Source organism: Chiloscyllium plagiosum, unplaced genomic scaffold (genome assembly GCF_037043375.1).
Source record: "Chiloscyllium plagiosum isolate Xiang-an unplaced genomic scaffold, Cpla_swu_hap1 HiC_scaffold_26, whole genome shotgun sequence".
Taxonomy (NCBI): Eukaryota; Metazoa; Chordata; class Chondrichthyes; order Orectolobiformes; family Hemiscylliidae; genus Chiloscyllium; species Chiloscyllium plagiosum.
The window spans coordinates 21,083,702-21,105,069 of record NW_028270164.1 but is presented as its reverse complement, the minus strand read 5'-3'; the positions used below and the strand labels follow the sequence as shown (position 1 = coordinate 21,105,069).

The 21,368-nt window shown below is 41.3% G+C and overlaps 1 protein-coding gene across 1 annotated transcript; it reads right to left on the bottom strand.

The window, feature by feature from the left end:
- Positions 1–12,083: 12,083 nt before the first annotated feature.
- Positions 12,084–19,878, bottom strand: LOC122563158 (vitamin K-dependent protein S-like). Its single transcript, XM_043716633.2, has 4 exons — positions 19,718–19,878; positions 17,540–17,676; positions 16,728–16,758; positions 12,084–12,530 (listed from the first exon to the last, which is right to left on the bottom strand). Exons 1-4 carry the CDS (start codon positions 19,812–19,814, stop codon positions 12,367–12,369), a joined length of 429 nt encoding a protein of 142 aa, XP_043572568.2. The 5' UTR covers positions 19,815–19,878; the 3' UTR covers positions 12,084–12,366.
- Between the last annotated feature and the right edge of the window lie 1,490 nt (positions 19,879–21,368).

The following is a 21,368-nucleotide window of genomic DNA, read 5'->3' as shown; positions in this document are numbered from 1 at the left end:
AGTCACCATAGTCATAGTCTCCTATTAGACAGAGATAACTGGCAGTGCCTTAACCTGACGGTCAGCACACATTAGTTGAGGGGCAAAGTTGAACCTTTGTGATAACCTCAGCCAGAGTTTGAATTGAACCCAAACCACTGGTTTCGTTTTGCATTACAAGCAAGTCATCCAGCCAGCTAAGCTGATAATACTTAACTTGTCCATGCCCTGTGAATGATAAGGGCTCAGGTACAATATAACCTCACACTCCTGAAGTCTGTTTTAATTCTGCAAATCAATGAATACTTAATTTTTAAAGAAAAATAGATTTATTGTGATTTTAATGGTGTCACTAATGTGAATTTAATAAGAGAATGCAAAGTGTCACAAACAAGGCCAATGCTTACCAGCCATCCTTAATTACCCTTCAGAAAGTGAAGATGACCACCTTCTTCAACTATTATATTCTGTGTGGAGTAGGTTGTGATGATCCTATGGCTTTAAGAAACGTACTTTGTTCTTTTTTTTAATGAAAAGAGGTTGAGACAGAGGTCTGAGCAGTCTGTTCCAAGCCAATAAGGTAAACAACGAATGAGACCTTTTTTTAAAATTGTAGAACAATAGAAGTCCCATGATTGGTAGAAGTTCCCATTGATCCTGGGTTTTAGTAGTTGGGGTTTTGAAGCTGCCATACATTTCTCTCAGTTACAGCAAAAAAATTGGAGTTCTTGTTTGATTTTGCAGGATTTTCTCTTGATGTTCTTTCTTTCTGGACTGGAGAATTGCATATGAGACAATCTATTTTACTGAATTTGTCATTGCCAAGGGACATTATGGGACATTACTATCTTGGAATAGTTGCTGTTTACTAGTTAAATAACTTATTATTCTGTTAAGTTTTCCAACAGAGTTAAAGTTAGACCAGTTCTTTTCTTTTGTTTGTATTTTAACTGTAGAGAAAGAATAAAGTGTGTTTTGCTTAAAACCGAGTAGTGTAACCAGTTGAGTTACATCTGAAACACAGCATCTTACACTTGCCTTTAAAGCAGTTAAAAGTTATGGTCTAGGCTATCACCTTGACACATTTGAAGGAGATTTGGTCTGATCAATAACAAGATACATCTACAGTGCTGTTGGATAATTCAGGAATTTGTTCCAGTGATAACTAATATGTTTCCACATCAAGATGGTGTGTAGCACAGAGGAGAACTCAATATTTATGGGTCTGAAAGGGTTAATATGATTGAGTGCCAAAAGTGCCATCCTTTGTGATAATTATTGGGTAAAGATGCATGGGCCTAAAAGGGTTAATGCAGAAGAGAGCCCTAAGTAGCATTCACAATGGACTTGGTGGGAGAACAATTTTGAATCTTGAAGGAGGCAACCTACTTTCCAGATCCTCCTCAGAACTTCTGTGACAATTTTTGCAAGGTTTGTGAAGGTTTGTAGCTCAGGTTGAGGTTTAGGGTGTAGGTTTGCTCACTGAGCTGTAGGTTTGATATCCAGACGTTTCATTACCTGGCTAGGTAACATCATCAGTGGTAACCTCCAAGTGAAGCGAAGCTGTTGTCTCCTGCTTTCTATTTATATCTTTCTCCTGGATGGGGTTCCTGGGGTTTGTGGTGATTTCATTTCCTGTTCGTTTTCTGAGGGGTTGATAGATGGCATCTAGATCTATGTGTTTGTTTATGGCGTTGTGGTTGGAGTGCCAGGCCTCTAGGAATTCTCTGGTATGTCTTTACTTAGCCTGTCCCAGTTGTCCCAGTCGAAATGGTGGTTTTTTTCATCCATGTGTAGGACTACGAGGGAGAGAGGGTTGTGTCTTTTTGTGGCTAGCTGGTGTTCGTGTATCCTGGTGGCTAACTTTCTTCCTGTTAGTCCTACGTAGTGTTTGTGGCAGTCCTTGCATGGAAGTTTGTAGATGACATTGTGTTTTTTCCATGGGTTGTACTGGGTCTTTTAAGTTTGTTAGTTTTTGTTTGAGTGTGTTGGTGGGTTTGTGTGCTACTAGGATTTTGAGGGGTCTTAGTAGTGTGGCTGTCATTTCTGAAACTTCTTTGATGCATGGTAAGGTGGTTAGGGTTTCAGGCTGTGTTTGGTCTGCTTGTCGTGGTTTGTTCTTGAGGAATCTACTCACTGTATTATTTGAGTATCCTTCTTGAATACGTTGTATAGGTGGTTCTCTTCTGTTTTCCGAAGTTCGTCTATGCTGCAGTGTGTGGTGGCTCGTTGGAATAGTGTTCTGATACAGTGTTCTGGCACTCCAACCACAACGCCATAAACAAACACATAGATCTAGATGCCATCTATCAACCCCTCAGAAAACAAACAGGAAATGACATCACCACAAACCTCAGGAACCCCATCCAGGAGAAAGATATAAATAGAAAGCAGGAGACAACAGCTTCGCTTCACTTGGAGGTCGTCACTGATGATGTTACCTAGCCAGGTAATGAAATGTCTGAATATCAAACCTACAGCTCAGTGAGCAAACCTACACCCGAAATTCTGTGACAATGTCTATCATATCAATGGAATTTGTTGTTTGTTGCAATAAAACAATAAGCTATATCTTGTGCAAGCCAAAAGCCTTTTCTCATTATATTACCAAGTGGCTTTCCTCGACCACACCACACCAAGCAGGTCTAATAGATCCCTATCAAGAAAGAGGATTGTGGCAGTACCAGGTAGGTCATACAACATGATCAGCAATGATGACAACACATCTTATAGCATGGTGAGGATTCCATTTAGCTGCTTCTTATACACTGGCAATGGTAGAGGACTGAAGACTTTTTCAGACACAGCTTTAAGAGGGCTGCAGGCAGTCTGCTGCTGGAAAGGCTGAAACTTTATAAATCTTACAGAAGAAAACCTTGTGGCAAGATATAGAATGTACAGTCAATGGTCAAAGTATTTCAAACCTGGTGAGAGAGATACAACAGCAGGAGATTGTCGGGAGGAGCCTGGAATCAGAGGCAGTTACAACCGGCATTGGGTGCTGGTGACCTGCAGAAGTAGTCCCAAGCCGGGGCTCAGCTGCATCTCTGAATGGACATAGGAGGTTCTCTGTGTAAAGCTGAAATCCCTCATGGGCAAGAGGACAATTGTTTTAAAAATAGCTTCCAGACAGGGAAAGCGAGAAGTAAGCAAAATGCTGACAGTTCAGCTTGAGCATCACCATCATAGCAAGTACCCACCAGAAGGCACAGTTACAATAAGGGAAATCAAGGGTCATAAAGCAATTTTAAATATGTTCTCAGCCTCTGAACAATGTGGGCATTGGTGAAACAGCTGAAAAAAGTAGGGTGAGATCACAGAAATTGGGTTCTTGAAATTGAGAAGAAGGATCCATTTCTCCAAACAAGTTTTGAATAGCAATACAAGAATTCCGCTAGTAAGTGAAGAGAAGCCTATTTACATATATTCAGATGCGTTAGGGTGCTGTTATTACTGAATGATGCCTTGATGATGGGCACTTTCTCATATATCCCCATTCCAGCTGAATAGAACCTGGAGAGTGACAATTCCCAACATGAGAGTCAGAGTGGGTTCCTGGCAACTCCAGTTCACCACTCAATCCTCTGACCTTCCATCTTGGACTGCAGTCACAAACAACTCATGCTTGCTGCATGGGCAGAAGCCACCTGTACACTACCAGCCATGGATGTTGGCATCTGAATTGTACCAGCCCCACTGCATGCTCGTGGCACATCTCCGGACCACTTACAATGCATTTCTGCACTTCAATGCTGCACTTCAGAGTTTCCAGACTAAATAGTAAACAGGAAGCTGAACAAATAAATCCACTTCAAAATAAAATTGGGAGTATATCCAATGTCACTATAATTCATCAAGACATAAAGGAAGCAACAAATACTTGTGATGAAATTTGGAAAGCCTAGGACAATCACTTGATCCTCAAAACAAGTAAGTTTCTTGAAAGAGCAAAATTAAAGACAAGAATTGAACATCTAGTGGAATAAATGGATAATTTCTTTAATAATCTGTACAGATTAGTGAAATACTGCAACTGTGGAATTTTAAAGTCAAACTCATAAGAAACAGAATTGTTGGTTAAATTACAGATAAGTGCAGCAGGTCAGGCAGCATCCAAGGAGCAGGAGAATCGACGTTTCAGGCATGAGCCCTTGTTCAGGAATGAGGAAAGTGTGCCCAGCAGGCTAAGATAAAAGGTGGAAGGAGGTTAAGGTGAGGGTGATACGCCGGAGTGGAGGTGGGGGCAGAGAGGTCAGGAAGAAGATTACAGTTTAGGAAGGTGGTACTGAGTTCGAGGGTTGGGACTGAGACAAGGTGGGGGGAGGGGAAATGAGGAAACTGGAGAAATCTGAGTTCATCCCTTGTGGTTGGAGGGGTCTTAGGCGGAAGATGAGGCACTCTTCCTCCAGCCGTCGTGTTGCTATGGTCTGGCGCTGGAGGAGTCCAAGGTCCTGCATGTCCTTGGTGGAGTGGGAGGGGGAGTTGAAGTGTTGAGCCACGGGGTGGTTGGGTTGGTTGGTCCGGGTATCCCAGAGGTATTCTCCGAAACGTTCCGCAAGTAGGTGGCCTGTCTCCCCAATATAGAGGAGGCCACATCGGGTGCAGCGGATGCAGTAAATGATGTGTGTGGAGGTGCAGGTGAATTTGTGGTGGATATGGAAGGATGCCTTGGGGCCTTGGAGGGAAGTAAGGGGGGATGTGTGGGCGCAAGTTTTGCATTTCTTGCGGTTGCAGGGGAAGGTGCCGGGAGTGGAGGTTGGGTTGGTGGGGGGGTGTGGACCTGACGAGGGAGTCACGGAGGGAGTGGTCTTTTTGGAACGCTGATAGGGGAGGGGAGGGAAATATATCCCTGGTGGTGGGGTCTGTTTGGAGGTAGCGGAAATGACGACAGATGATATGATGTATATGGAGGTTGGTGGGGTGGTAAGTGAGGACTAGTGAGGTTCTGTCCTGGTGGCGATTGGAGGGGTGGGGCTCAAGGGTGGAGGAGCAGGAAGATAATCCAAGAGACAAAACATCCTCAAGTTTAAACCTCAATAATTAGGAAAACCATCAAAGTCAACAGTCTTTAATCTGGAGAGGTTGGAGAATCTGTGTAACTCATTCTCACAGAAGGTTGCGGAGGTCAATTTACTCACTGTATTTAAGACAGAGGTAGATAGGTTCTAGGAATGGGGAGTAGGCAGGAGAGTGTTATAGAAAAACATCAGTAATGGTCGAATGACAAAGCAATTTGATAGGCTGATTGGGCTCCTATTCCTTACTGTGTTATGGTTACTACAGAGTGGGATAGTGTTAAAAACTTGATGCATTAGTCATGCAAAAGTTTAGCTAAATCTAATAAGATTTTAACTTAAGTTCTCGGTTTCTTCAATAATGTTTTCTGAAACACATCAACCAATAACATTAGTCCAAGGATATGTGTTTGCGTTTCCTCAAAATTGTTCTGGGTTGTATGACTTGTTCAGTGCAGTATGTAATAATTTTCTTCTTGCACAGCAGCACAATCACAATATTTTAAAGTGGACGTTTGAGTGGTCTATATGGTGCTCATTGGGTTGTTGTGCAGCTATATATGGGCACACTTTAAAGGGAATATTTAATATTGCTGGCAAGATTGATTTTTATAGTTCATCTCGAGTTGACTGGTGATGTTAGTTGGTTCCATGAACTACGGTAGTGTGAAATGATGCTGCTACCATGCTGCTGTTAGATGAAGAATTTCAAGATACTCACTCAATAATGATGGAGAAATTGTATTATTTGGCCACTATTGTGAGTGATATGAAGGTGAGTCCTCTCTTAGAACTTTGAGATATCAGTTGCTGTAATCAGTCCATAGAGAAACAACTAAACTATCTTTGTTTTGAATGTCTTTGTGATGTTGCACTATAGCAATGAGAACAACTCTGGGCCTATGGAGTATAAGTATCACAAAAAGAAACTGAATACGTATGGTCTTAATTTGCTGAGCAGATTTCTTTTCTCCCTGACTGAGAGCATGATTGCTGATTTCATTAACTTTCATGTACAAAGCATGGACAATACTTGGATGCATATCCAACTGGTTAAGTAATCAGAAATCAGTTGGGTAAGCAAGGCATAGGCTCTCAATGTTATAGAAAGAAGATGCAATCTTTGCAAAAATGGTTGTTAGAAAACAGCTTGATTTGGTTTTCCTAAAATTTCAGGTTCTTAGGGCTTATGTTGTATCTTTCAATTAAGAGACAATGCATTAGGATGAATCTAAGCAGAGTGAGCTTATGATGGTGGTCAATATTACTAAATATTTACTTGATCAATACTTGTTCTTTGGCAACATTCAGTCCCATCATAATACTGAATATTTCTGTAAATTATTAATAGTTGATTATTAATTAATAACTGTAACTTTAATAGTTTAACAAAGTTTTTCTCTTAAAGTGTATTTATTAGTGGTTTTAAACTTGAAAATATGTTTCTTGTTGCTTATAGTTAATGACTCGAACCTTGCATTTTCCTGTTCACAGATATGAGGCAGAATTTCAAATTCCCAGAAATGGCACAAGGTCAGAGGCAGGAAGGACACTTAATTTGGTGGGATGGTATCATGCTTGATCAACCTTCCCACTCTGCCTTCAACTAAAGCCCTTAAGTAACTAATTAAGAACCGTTTAAGCATCTTTTACCACGAGTGATGTGATTAATTAACCCAGGCATTGATACCCAATGTGTTTGTCCTGGAAACAGAAAGAACATGATCTGTTTTGCAGCGGCTAAGGGCATGGACTGTGTCTGCTGGGAACCAACTCTATCCTTGCTTCTGACCCTCTTGCACCCCCTCCCATCATGACATCCCCAGCCTAACCAAGACCACTCCATTCTCTGCCCACATCTTAAAATAAATCTCTTATCTCACTCCTGGATCCTTAATCCGACCCAAAGGATCTAATTCTAGAAGAAGCCCCACCAATGTCCTCAGACGTGCCTGATGAGCAGATGTTTTGGCTGGCCTTCCCAAGAGATGTGCTGTGGCTCTCATGCCAATTCTCAGACTGGCACGAAAGACCAACTCCATTAATGGAAGTGTCTGTCCTCAGTTTTGTATGTTTTGCAGCTTCCACTGTGTTCCTGTAAATTTGTGGTCAACCTCGGGGACCACGAACTCAGTGTTAATCAACCTGATACACACATTTCTGGAACAGGTGGGGCTTAAACCCAGAATCCTCCAAAATGTTAAAAATGCACCAGGATGTCCTTAATGTAACCTGGTTCATTCTAATCTGCCAATACATTCAAGGGCCAGCAAATCTAGATTTAGAATGTATTGCCTGGATTTTCAACATTTTATAGACATATTGTCCACCAAAGGTGTTTCTCTTTTGGACATAACCTGTAGAATAGTAAGATAACACTCAGTGTGGATGCTCTCCAAGCTCTTAATGATGTGGGCTATAATGATAATTTGGGAGAATCATGTGAGATGAGGCACTTCCCAACATCAAGACTGACAAATCACAATTTTTAATTAGGTTTCACTCGTTGAGATGAGATCCTTGCTGTTGAGTGGTAAGAGACCTGTTAACAAAGATTATTGTTTATTATTACTGCAAAAAGGCCACATCTTCCAATTTTCCTTTATTTTGGTTTATAGACTGAAATAGGAAAGGGACTGCTTTAAACCCAGGACTGCACGGGTAATTGTTGCACTTCTCAAAAAAATGTTCCTGGAACTCATTGTGAAAAGTATTTACACTAAAAATAAAGGCACCATAGTCTTACCAGACTATCAGGCTGCTCTCTCATTAGAGAGAGAGGACTGGTGGTGTTTAACCTGAGGGTGACCACACCTAACACAAAGAGAAACATTGAGAAGGAGAGTCATTCATAGTAGCTTCAGCCAGTGTGGAAATTGAACACATAATGTTGGCATTATTAGCAAGCTGCCCAGTTAATTGAGCTAACTTATTGCATTGTTCAAGCAGTGGGGGCAGATCATTAAGATGTCATGTCACTGTGGATGTTTGTGCAGAGCAAGCTTTTCCTCGAGATAGATTGCCAATTGGTTTGTGCATTTAGGACAAGTTGTGGACTCCGGGAGTTGTCAGCATGACAACAGTCTTCAGTTTGGTTCCTAGGCAGGTATACAGTATGTGTGCAAAGTAACTGTACAGAAACCTCCAGACTGCAAAGATTTAAAGAGTCTCTCTCTCTCTCTCTCTACAGTGAAATAACTGAAAACTGAAAGGCAGCTAGCTATTCTCTCTACCATTTGCTGTAAACCTCTAACCAGTGACTGAAAAACTAAGTAATGAACATATCAACTGACCTGTGTCTTCAGCACAGAACTGAAAGGATATGGAAATATGGAAAATTAGGAGAAGCAAAAGGGATCTCATTGAGTGCTTTGGAAAGGTCCTATTGAACTGTTTCCCTAATATTTTTTTCACTTCCATTGATAACATCCAAGTTTGTTTGTCTGTATCTGTCTGCATGTGTATGTAAAGGTTTAAGAAGGTTATGTGGTAATAATTCATATTTTTGGTAGTCTGCAATTAGAATTCATTTCTTTGTCCTACATAGCAGAATCCTGATCAATGCTTTTTGTTGACCTGAGTTTATCAAATGGTTAAACTGGGAATATTGAATAATTTATTTAAACCTTTAACTTGTGTGATGATCTTAGAAGTAGTGAGCCTTAACATTGGAATATGAGGCACTTTCCCATATGGCTTGTAACATCATGAAAGGGAGGTAATGTTATCATTTGCCTATTAACCCAGAGACCCTGGTAATATTCTGGGGAACTGGGTTCAAATCCTGCCACAGCAGATGGCAGAATTCGAATTCAATATAAAAAGATTCTGGAATTAAAATTCTAATGATGACAATGAAACCATTGTTGATTGTCAGGAATAGCCCATCTTGTTCTCTAATGTCCTGCAAGAAAGCAAATCTGCCATCCTTACCTGGTTTGGCCTACACGTGACTCCAGACCCACAGCAATGTTGTTGACTCTCAACTGCCCTCTGGGCATTTAGAGGTGGGCAATGAATGCTGCCCTAGTCAGTGATGCCCACATCTGAAATGAATAAAAAAAACTTCATTATTACTTAGTCTCACCTCATTAATATACAGTCTCTTATTTGACCACCTGTCTGACAGAAACTAGATACTGAGAATTACAGATATGAAAGTCAGAACAGGTACCTGGTGATTCCAGCTCGCTGTTTACTCCTTCAGCTTGTGCAGCAGGCCCCAGTGCCTTAGGGCCCACTCCATGGGCAGCAGCTGTATGCACCCCATGTCCAAGGACCTTGGCATCTGACATGTACACTGCACCCTCATGGTATATATCGCTCCACCCTCATGGTATATCTCACTGCACACTCATGGTACATCTCACTGCACACTCATGGTATGTCTCTGATCCACTTATGCACTTTAATGCTGCATTCTGAGGTGCACTGAACTTATCAGTGCAATGCTGTTACATTGACACTGTGGTGTGCTTCAGCAGGCACCCAGCTCACTGCTTCAACCATGCTGCGTCTCAGGGCTGCTTACTTGCTCTCTCAGCACTTGCTCTCTTTGCATCCACACAGTTGCTTCTAGCATCCCTGCTTTGTCTTGCCATTTTGTAGTTTCCCCTCCTCAGCAAGAGTTAAGAGGCTCACAGTACTTCTGCCTGGCCTTGATTTCTCAGTGCAGGCACAAAGTAATGCAGCTTGTCATGGCCGACAACAATAATCAGTCAAGAGGTGGACATGAGGGAGGGACATCTTGCTGTATGGTACCATGCCATGTCAAATTCACCACTGCAGCTTATGCAGTGAGCACACTGTGAGCATTCCAATTGGCCAATTGTCAAAGTTGAAGGGAAGTAGTTTTCAGTCAAGCCCATGAAACACCCTTCAGATCAGTTCACCTGGAAGATGCAGATCATGACATCAATATCCCCTTATCTGTCATATTGAGGGGCAAATGTCCCAACCAAGGAAGTTGGTTCTGGCTGACAGTACTTGACTGGATGGATAACAGGCTTCTAAAAATGACGCCAACATCAGAGGTTCTGGGGTATTCTGGTGGTGGCAAATAGATCTGGTTGTAGTAATTTGGGAGAATTGGGTTAGCATCAGGTGAAAGATGCACCACAGGGGTGTGGTGGGTAATTAATGAGGTGATTTTGGGAAGATTGTGTGACAAAATGTGCTAAGCATTACAGAAAGAAACCTAATGTGAAACTTGACTAAAAGGATGCTTAGCATCTGGGAAGATTCAGTTAGAGATGTGCAGTTGAGATGCTGAGCATGGGCAAGGGAGTGGCGATCAATTTTCAGAATTTGTCTTGGAGATGGATTTAATCCACTGCAACTTTACTCACAAATCATCATTAGCAAAAATGCAGATGCACATTAAAAGCAACAAGTCAGGAGTGTGATGGAATACTCTTCAAGTGCATGGATGAATGTGGTTCCAAAGATTTACAGGAAAATTCATGCCATCCAGATCAAAGTAGCTCAAAGACACCTCAATACACTAACTTAAATATTCTCTTTTTTTCCACCACAATGCAAAGTAGCAGCATTGTTTGTGCCAAACAAGATACATTACAGGGACTCACCAAGGATCCTTTAAAACAATCATCCGAACCTGCAACCTCTATTGTATGGTCAGAGAAGGGCAGCAGATGAAATAAACAAGTTCCCCAGCAAGGTGCATACCATTCCAACATGGAAATTTATCACCATCCCTTCACAGGGATCAAAATCCTGGAACTCCCTTCCTAATAGCATAGTGAATGTCCCTGTACCAGATGGACTGCTGCAGTTCAACAAGGTGGGTCACCACCACATTTGCAAAGATGGGCAACAAATGCTGGCCTGGCCAGTGATACTCAGATCTTACAAAATACGTTTTATGAAGTAGGAAGCTAAGATGATGTCTGAGTGCCGGTAAAATTGATGGAAGGTGGAAGGATTGAAAGATAAAGTCTTTTATCACCTCAGGAGGTCCCAAAATGCCTTTACAGCCACAGAATTACTTTGTATCCTGAATGTTGTAATGCAAAAATCTTGGCACCATTTTGTAACAATGAATTGCCATAACTGACGATGATGTAATGGCTGAATAATCTGCTCTAATGAGCTCAAATGAAGGATATATATTGGCCCAGACATTGGGAGAACTTTCAAAATGATGCTATTTCACCTAATTGGACAGGCCAGGTCTCACTTTAATTTCTCTTCCAAAAGATGGCTCCTCTGAGCATATCATTCCCTCGGTGCTGCACTATAGTGTCGTTGTGAGATCTTACTAATGTTGGAGAGAGAAGTGAGATAGGTGTCTGGCTAACAACTGATTCTACCTTAATGTTGAATTTATAAGCTGTACAGGAACACCTGCTGGATAGTGAGTGTGACTGGTTGTAGAGAGCGTACAGCTTTTGCACAATCTATTAGTCTTTGTGTTGCAATGGAATTCTGGACTTTTACCCTGGAATTCCATCTTCTTGGACCAAATAATTGGACTGATGAAGATTAAGAGTGAAGAGAGTGACATGTATGTCCTTATATTGTGGAATACCAATATTATTTACTAATTACACCATATACACAAGTAGGAAGGAGAGAGATTTTGTACACCATTGCAGGCTCTGTCCTAGCACCAAGTGTGTCAGCATCACTAATGACATATGCTGCTCATTAGCAATAATGAGACTTACCCATCATCCTCCAAGTGTCAGACGAGACTACATCCTCAAGACATTGTAATAGTTCTTCAACATACAACCTCTTGACTCAGAGGTGATGATACTATCACTGAGATCAGGCTGACACATAATGGCGGAATAAACTTGGCAACCGATTTGAATCAGTGTTTTTAAATAATAATGTATACTACACAATGTTGCCTATCGTTAATTATGGAGCTTTTGAGAATTGGCAACATTCATATTTGAAGAAGGTTCTGAACACCTCAAATGTTCTTTTCATAAAGTATTTGGACAAATCCCATTTCTATTCAAATTGATTCAGAAATATCAAATATTCAGAGGTCAGTAATACATGTTAAGATAAAACACAAAAAAATGATTTGTTTATATTACATTCAAACTGGAACTCTCAAGTAAAAGTGTGACTAGAAGCTAATTTATTAGAAATTTATCAACACAGCATTTTTTGATATTTCATACGTGAAATTTTAGATTCAAACTACAATAATACCTGAAGGCACAGCTCCTAAAAGACAAATGAAACAGGCCCAAACTACATTCAGTTTATGTCATTTATCATTCATACATTAGCATTATTGATCAAGAAGTTTAACATTACAAATTTAACATAAACTTCATAGTTTGATTCAGCCTTAGCAGAATATAACAAGTAAAGTAAAATGTCTTTCCTATTATTTACCATCGATACAACTTTCTAACTTTCCTAAGAGTTGTTCTTTTAAATCATTGATTTCTTGTTTCTTTCCAGTGAGCTCCTTTCTAAGTTCATTAATTTTCATTTGCTCTTCAAGAATTTCCGCTGCATTATCCAGAATGTGTTTTAGATTTGAATTCTCTGAAATAATCAGAACTTCATGTTACTCAGACCAAAGACAAATTAGTATAAACTTGTCATTAGCACAAGTTTGCAATCATGTGAAAATTTAGTTGTGATATAACATAAGCAGATGTAGAAATAAACCAAGTATGCAGATACTGAAATTAAAATTTTACAAACTCATATCCAAAATGACAACAATGCAGCCTAGGGATTGTATCTCATTGCCATTGTGTATTAGAAGCTGTCTCTATGTTTCTTGTTATTTCAAATGTTTTAAAGATCATATGAGTCAAAAGACCACTTTTCTAAACTATGATATGCAAAGCCATTACTCCAAAAGCTCATACTGCAATTTAACATTGTTCTCACTGTAATGATGATTCAAAGATTGTACCAGGAAGAATGATCTCTGACAGTCACGCGCTTCTCAGGGATACGATCGCATACATGTAGGGCGGGGGCGGAGGGGAGGGGATGTGAGGGGGCGGTGTTGGATTGCTGCCTCATCAGCCAGGACTGGGAGGAGGCCTTTGACAAGATTTCACACACCTACATGTGGGATCCACTGTCCAAAATGAGCTTCGGGGAGGGAATCCGCATTTGGATCCAACTGTTGTACACCAAAATGATTAGTGTAGTCTCAATGAATCTGAGAGGGGCGACTATTCCAGACAGCGGACACCTTCAGGTGAAAGCCTCTCTTGTCACTGTTTTCTGCTCAGATCCGCTGTCAGTGCGCAGACTCATAAACATCTGTGACCAGTTTGAACTGGCTTCTGGAGCAAAGATACATCGAGGCAAGAGCGAAGTCATGTTCTTTGGGAACTGGGCTGATTGATTCTTTATCCCCTTCACCAACAGGAAAGACTACCTGAAAGGTATGGTTGGGAATATGGTTCAGAGTGGCCTTGGTATGTGCAAAGTTTTGGGAGGAGCGCATTGCCAAGGTGAGGTAGAAATTGTACTTTTGGGAGCACCACACCCTCTCTATTCTGGGTAAAAAACTGGTCATCAGGTATGAGGCATTTTCTCAAATGTTGTATGTATTGCAAATCTGACCCAATCATCTGCTAATCTAAGATGGACTGTGTCTACAGAGGCAACATGTACAAAGCTCTGAATAAGGGGGGATTGAATGTACACAACACCACCCTCATCCTGATGGCCACCTTTGTGTGTGGCTGCATCAAGCTGTGCATAGACGCTCAGTACAAAAACGCCAAGTGTCACTACATACTGAGGTTCTACCTGACCCCGGAGTTGCAAAGGATGTGACTGGCCTTGTTGCCGCAGAATGCTTCAAGAGTTGGACCGTCCTGTATCACCTGTCCTTTGTTGAGAAATTTACAAAGAAAAACACTTTTGCCTACAGGTCCATCAGGAAGTGGGCAGCACATAGTGTCCTTCAGCTCCTGAAGGAAAAGGAGAGGGTGGTGCACTTGCATATAGGGAGGGGCATGTAAAATATGTTGAGTATTTGCTTTCCTGTCCCTCAACTCCCAACCTGTTCCCTCAAATGCAGGGTGGGTGTTTTACCAACTACACTTTCAACCTTCAGCCTAATGCAGGTCTTAAGTGGCCAATGGTTGTCAGCATAAAGACCTTAATCAGCTTTCACTTCCATAATACTCTGGGGAATTGATAGGCATAGGAGAACCGTGGATGCTGAAACCAGGAACAAAACAGAAGTTGCTGGCAAAGCTCAGGAGGTCTGGCAGCATCTGTGAAGAGAAATCAGGGTTAATGTTTCGAGACCAGTTCTGAGGAAGAGTCATCGGACCTGAAAAATTACCTTTCATCTTTCTTCACAGATGCTGCCAGACCCGCTGAAATTTTCTAGAAACTTCTATTTTTGTGACTTTTTTAACAATGAAAGAAAAGGGATATATCATTTGGAATCCTTGGGTGCAATTGGAACAGCCCTCTGAAAGATCATAGACCCACGATTTTACCTCCTTGACTTACATCCAAAACATGCCCACTCCCAACACCCTTCTAGGGTGGACTATTCATCTTATCCTAAAAGTCCTTCTGAACAATGTCAATGATCTTCCTGAAATTGTCTCCCCCAGGACCCTTGCTCTTTGTGATTTTCATAAATGATTTGGATGAGGAAGTGGAAGGGTAGGTTAGTAGGTTTGCTGAAGGCACAAAGGTTGGTGGAGTTGTGGATAGTGTGGAGGGCTGCTGGGAGTTGCAATGGGACATTGACAGTATGCAGAACTGGACTGATAGTGGAGGATGGAGTTTAATCTGGAAAAGTGTGAAGTGATTCACTTTGGAAGGTCAAATTTTAATGTAGAAGACAGAGTTAAAGGCTGGATTCCTAGCAATGTGAAGGAACAGAGGATCTTGGGGTCCATGTCCATAGATCCCTCAAAGTTGCCACCCAACTTGATAGGGTGTATGGTGTGTTGGTTTTCATTAGCAGGGGGATTGAGTTTAAGAGCCGCAAGGTTATGCGGCAGCGCTATAGAGCGCTGGTTAGACCACACTTGGAATATTGTGTTCAGTTCTGGTCACCTCATTATAGGAAAGATATGGAGGACTTCGAGAAAGTGCAGAGGAGATTAAGCAGGATGCTGCCTGGCCTGGAGGGCATAGCTTTTCTCACCAAAGTGGAGAAGGATAAGAGGTGACTTGATAGAGGTATACAAGATGTCATGAGGCATAGATAGAGTGGATAGCCAGAGACTTTTTCCCATGGAGGAAATGTCTATCATGATGGGGCATAACTTTAAGGTAATTGGAGGAAGGTTTAAGGGAGATGTCAGAGCTAGGTTCTTTATATAGAGAGTGGTGGTGCGTGGAATGCATTGCCAGCAGCAGTAGAGTCAGATACATTAGGGACATTTAAGTGACTCTTGGATAGGCACATGGAAGATAGTGCAATGAAGGGTATGTAGGTTAGTTTGATCTTAGAGTAGGATAAAAGGCTGGCACAATATTGAGGGCTGAAGGGCATGTACTGTGCTATACTGTTCTATGTTCTATGTTCTATGTCTTCAGTCCCAATAGCATCCATTACTGAGTTTAGATTAGATTAGATTAGATTACAGTGTGGAAACAGGCCCTTCGGCCCAACAAGTCCACACCGACCCGTCGAAGCGAAACCCACCCCTACCCCTACATTTACCCCTTACCTAACACTACAGGCAATTTAGTATGGCCAATTCACCTGACCCTGCACATCTTTGAATGGTGGGAGGAAACCGGAGCACCCGGAGGAAACCCACACAGACACGGGGAGAACGTGCAAACTCCACACAGTCAGTCGCCTGAGGCGGGAATTGAACCCGGGTCTCTGGCGCTGTGAGGCAGCAGTGCTAACTACTGTGCCACCATGCCGCCCACAAGTAGTTCTGGCACTACTTGATCTGACAGAGCTGGCGGTCAATCAGATTGGCCTGCAACTCTTGAGGATGGGCTTTCTCCCCCTGAGGGATGGAATCTTGACTGTCATTTTGTTTAGGCCACCTGCAGTGTGTTAATGTTAGAATGCAGGCTTTATAAAAGTCAATAGTTTTGGACTTTTCTTCTTGTGGGGGAACAGTCACTGGAAATTTCTTGACTGCAAAGAAAATCATGAGGAGCATGGATAGGATAAATAGACAAGGTCTTTTCCCTGGGGTGGGGGAGCCCAGAACTAGAGGGCATTGGTTTAGGGTGAGAGGGGAAAGATATAAAAGGGACCTAAGAGGCAATATTTTCACCCAGAGGGTGGTGTGTGCATGAAATGAGCTGCCAGAGGAAGTGGTGGAGGCTGGTACAATTACAGAATTAAAAGACATCTGGATGGATATATGAATTGAAAAGGGTTTAGAGGGATATGAGCCAAGTGCTGGCAAATGGGACTAGATTAGGTTAGGTTATCTGGTTGGCATGGTCATGTTGGACCGAAGGGTCTGTATCCATGCTATACATCTCTATGACTCTATAATCTATGAATCTATGTTGCTGTCTCTATTGTTCCTAAAAATAGAATTTTCCTGTCCATACAGCTAAGCAAGGAGTCGCTACCTGTGGACTAAAAGGTTAGGTTCAAGTCCCAAAGTGTCCTAAAATGTGTCATAACATATCTAAAGAGGTTGATTAAAAATATCTATAGGATATCAAGATCCATTGAATGGGAGGGAGACACACAGTTTCTCTAGCATATCCACATCCATGTTTTTTCTGTTAAATTAACAAATCAAAGACTATCATACATACTCTTGAGAATGTAAAGGTACCAGAATATTTCCTGCAAAGAAAAGAGAGATTTTAAATCCAGAGGAATTAGAAATGTACATCACAAATAAAACAAATAATTTGCACCAAAAAACATGTTAACAATGTCTATTTATATAATTATTTAACCGCACAAAGAATATCACATGGGATACACAACATTGAAGTCAAGTCAAAGGACGGAAAACGTCTTAAGAAGAGATGATAGAAAAAGGAAGTTGAGACAATGGAAAGACACAAGTGTTTGTGTCACAGGAGGATATTCCAACAGTAGTGATTCTTCAGTCTGGTGCGAACAGGAACACAGTAGAACTTATAGGGACACTGCAGCCATCTTCTTTCCATTAGATTTAAACCAATGGAATGTCAAGGGCAGTGCATTGTTGATATAGTGAGAAAGACACACAGTGAGCGTAGCTTCTCACTTTGCAACTGAATGACAGAATCACCCCTCCATTGAGTGCACAATCCAACAATAACTACTTAAACAATCACATTGTGTGGGCAACTGTGTGGAGTTTGCACATTCTCCCTGTGTTTGCATGGGTTTCCTCCCAGTGCTTTGGTTTCCTCCCGCAATCCAAAGATGTGCAGGTTAGGTGGATTGGCCATGCTAAATTGCTTATAGTGTTCAGGGATGTGTAGGTTAGGTGCATTAGTCAAATTTCATCTTGCAGCCAGCCTTTATCCTGAATACCTTATATCTTTACAGATATGTGATCAGAGAAAGAATGAAAATGAGAAAATGAACATGGGACAAGAGGCAAAAATGAAGGTTAAAGTGGAGTCCTTACAGTTGGTTGGTCATTTTCAAAAACCTCCCGGACCTCTTCTTTGGAACAGGTTTCTTCACAGCACTCCCTTTCCAGATTCCCTTTCAAAAACTCAAATCGAGGCAAAAACCGTGCAGCAGCTGATTTCTGTAAAAACACTCAATAATATTGAATAGTCATGTAATAATAAATCTGGTGCCGATGTATATAAAACATTGTATTGGTATATTATCCAATTTTAATCCTGTTAGATTGGACCATTTTGCAATATCCAGAAATTCTGAAGGATGCTTATAGATGCAAATTCTTTTGTATGAAGTATGTCAAAAGTCAAGATTCTAAGCTGGAGTTTCACTGGATTTGCTAACACCTTGGTTTAAAATCTCCCAGGATATAACACTGTCATTGGAATCTATCAAACTATTGAGGAATGATTTTGTTGAAGTTCCTTTCAAATTCTTTTGATGCTAAAATACTCTGGCTCATAAAGGAAAATTAACAAAATAAGTATACCAGTAGTAATTTAGTTATTCATGTTTGCTTAGCCATGGAGACATTTTCAAAATTTAAGAAAGACACAATCCTGTCAAATAGACTCACACCCAACATAATCTGTTATGATATCACTTTAAAAGGGAACATGCTAATGAACAAGTAGTCAGGATATAGAACATGTGACCAGCAGCCAATGTCAATATAACTTGCAGCACATTGTATGAATGAGCATAGTGGTGATTTGCTCTAACAATAGTTGGTGAACTTCTGTAATAAATCTGTCTGCTCACTAATCCTGTAACAGATCTTCCAGTAAACAGAACTTATATCCATTTACGGGCATGGGGGAGATTGATATGTTTGTGCGTGTAAACACAAACCACAACGTAATCTGTATTTTTTTAACACAAGCCTTGTAACAAAATTTCAGATGCACGTTCTGTGATCTTTTATCTCATGCATAATGACATGCATTATGGCCTTTTAATTTAGATGGCTTTCTGTATGGGTTGTAGTCACGTTGATGTCAGCCTGATACCTACAACATACATATTCAGGCCCAACTTCTAACTTTGGGTTGGTTTCTAGTCGCTGGGTGGTCAGCCAAATTAAAAATCTGCTGTAAATGAAAAGAGGCCCATGTAATTTTAACTCAATTATATGTTGCCACATACATCTCATACCTGTTCCCTCAGAACAATAGCAGGTAGCCTATGTTTGGCAGTTGACATTATGTAGTTTTGGAAAGGGTGATTTCTGGGAGGAGTAGTGAGCAAAAACAGAAATTCCAGTAAAAACACAACAGGTGTGGCAGAATCTGTGCAAAGAAATCAGGGATAACATTTCAGGCCCAGTGAGCCTTCTTCAGAAGAAGAAGGGAACATGGGATAGGACAGGCCTCAACTTCCCTTGAGTCCAGAGGAATGCTTGCTCACCTTCCAGCCTCATAAAGGAAATATAGAAAATAAAGGAAAATAAAGATGATCTCATCTGATCAATGATCCTCTTCTCCGTTGACTTCATCTATCAGAAAAGCCACAACAACATTTTCCTCTCAGGTCTGTGGAAAACCCACATTGAGAAGTGGATGACTACATTCACCTATAATCTCCATGGATGAATAGGGTTTGATATTGATTGAATGAAATTCACTGCTGCTCTAAGTGGGCTGCCGGGTCATCCATTCAGATTTCTGAGGCTAAATCCGGGCAGCTTTAGGTCGTTCGTAACCTAGAGCATTTTGACTGCTGGTTTTTGCCTGGATCATAGGTTTAAAATATCTACTGAACATTCCAAAATGCATTTTCTAATTGCCTAATTACCTAACTAGAAATGAATATGAATATTCTAGCATAAAGTTAGGAATAGTTATATACTTTGTAAAGCATTAATGTACGAAAACGTAATTTTTAAAAAAATTATCCCATTCCTTGATCACAACTATGTCTCAGGAGATGATGCACAGAGAAGGAGGCACAGACAGTTCACAGTTCAGAATGAAGACCAAAGGTTTGTTAATTGCCCCAGTAATGCGTAGTTAGTTCAGGTGTCAAAGTGGCAGCAAATTAATGAGATCACGAGCAATTCTCAGCCAGGCATTGACTCATTAGCACATTTGGGGTAATAAAGGCATTCTGGAATAGTGTGTAAAAACATGAGAAACAGATTGGTCAGAGAATTTTCATGAAAAAAGGTGATACTTACAGTCACTTGCCTGACAGTCAAAGAGAATCAATAATAATATCCCACATTTCAAAATGACTGTCATATTATTTCCAAAATGCCTGCTCAAATTCATCATCACAGGAAAGACAACATGCAGTGTTATGCAAGAAAGTTATATCTCTTTCGGTCTAATGTTTCACCGTTTGTGTCCCCAGGCTTTTTTTTCACATTGTTAAGTGTTTTACTTAATAAATAACCAATTATTTTGAAAGGTTACTGCAAGAGATAATGGAGCGATTGGGTGCCAGACTGGGAGGGAGGGTGGGCAGATGAAGCTCAAGGAGCCACATCAGTATGACCGTCCAACATAATTCTGCCCCTGTGTTATTGTAATGATAGTGGAATAAAAAGTACATGGCTGTCTAACAACTGAAGGCAGGCACCTAATTAAAACAATACAAGGTTCAATTTTCACTGGCTGTGCTGCCTGCCACCTTGCCAGTGGCAAAATGGTGCCCTCTCCAACCACATCCCCCCAACAGCCCTGTGCACGGAGAAGCCACTAACTGTAAAGAAGTAGCACACCCAAGACTTCCAGGAGAATCCACTGGAAATGGGCGGTTCATGGCCCAAGGGAAAAACACCAATTTCATGGGTTGCCACAACTGGAGGGACTTGCTTGGGCCTGCTTGACTGGGCCCAGCATGGAAAAACATTTCTGCCTTCCCTGTGGGGCAGCTGCAAAAGGAGGTACCCTCTTGTTCTCCTTTTAGCCTTAGCACAGACCTCACCTCATAATGAGGCAGCACAGCCCTCGCATTGGCATTGTGACATAACTGTACAGAGGCAAGTCACCAAGTCACCCTTTTTTACTAGTGCATAGTGCACTGGCTGTAGCCAACCAGCTCAGAGTCAGCCCTCAACTGAGGATTTGCAAATCTTTTGGTTATGTTGATCAGCCAAGGCTTCCCTGACTGGCCCAGGATAACAAACTCTATCACATACCTCGTAGTTTGACAAAGAGATGCACAGCCCGGAAATAGACCCTTCAGTCCAACTCATCCATGTCAACCAGATATCCTAACCTAATCTAATCCTACTTGCCAGCACTTGGCCCATATCCCTCTAAACATTTTCTATTCATATACCCATCCAGATGCCTTTTAAATGTTGTAATTGTACCAGCCTCCACCACCTCTTCTGGTAGTTCATTCCACACATGCACCGCCCTTTGTGTGAAACCGTTGCCCCTTAGGTCCATTTTAAATTTCACCCCCCCACCCCCACCTTACTAGTTTAAATCCTCCTGAGCAGCTCCAGCAAATCTCCCTGCCGGTATATTAGTCCTCTTCCAATTCAAGTGCAATCCATCCTTCTTGCGCAGGTCACTTCTACCCCAGAAGAGATTGCAATGATCCAAAAATGTGAATCCTTCTCCCCACACCAGTTTCTCAGCCATGCATTCATCTGCTCTATCCTCCTATTCCTATCCTCACTCGCTCGTAGCACCGGAATAATCCAGATATTATTAATCTTGAGGACCTTCCTTTTTAAATTCCTGCCAAACTGTCTACATTCTCCCTTCAGAATCTCATCCTTTTCCTTTCTATGTCGTTAGCTCCAATGTGTACAACAACTTCCTGCTGGTCCCTTTCCCATTTGAGAACATTCTGCACCCTACCCGAGATAT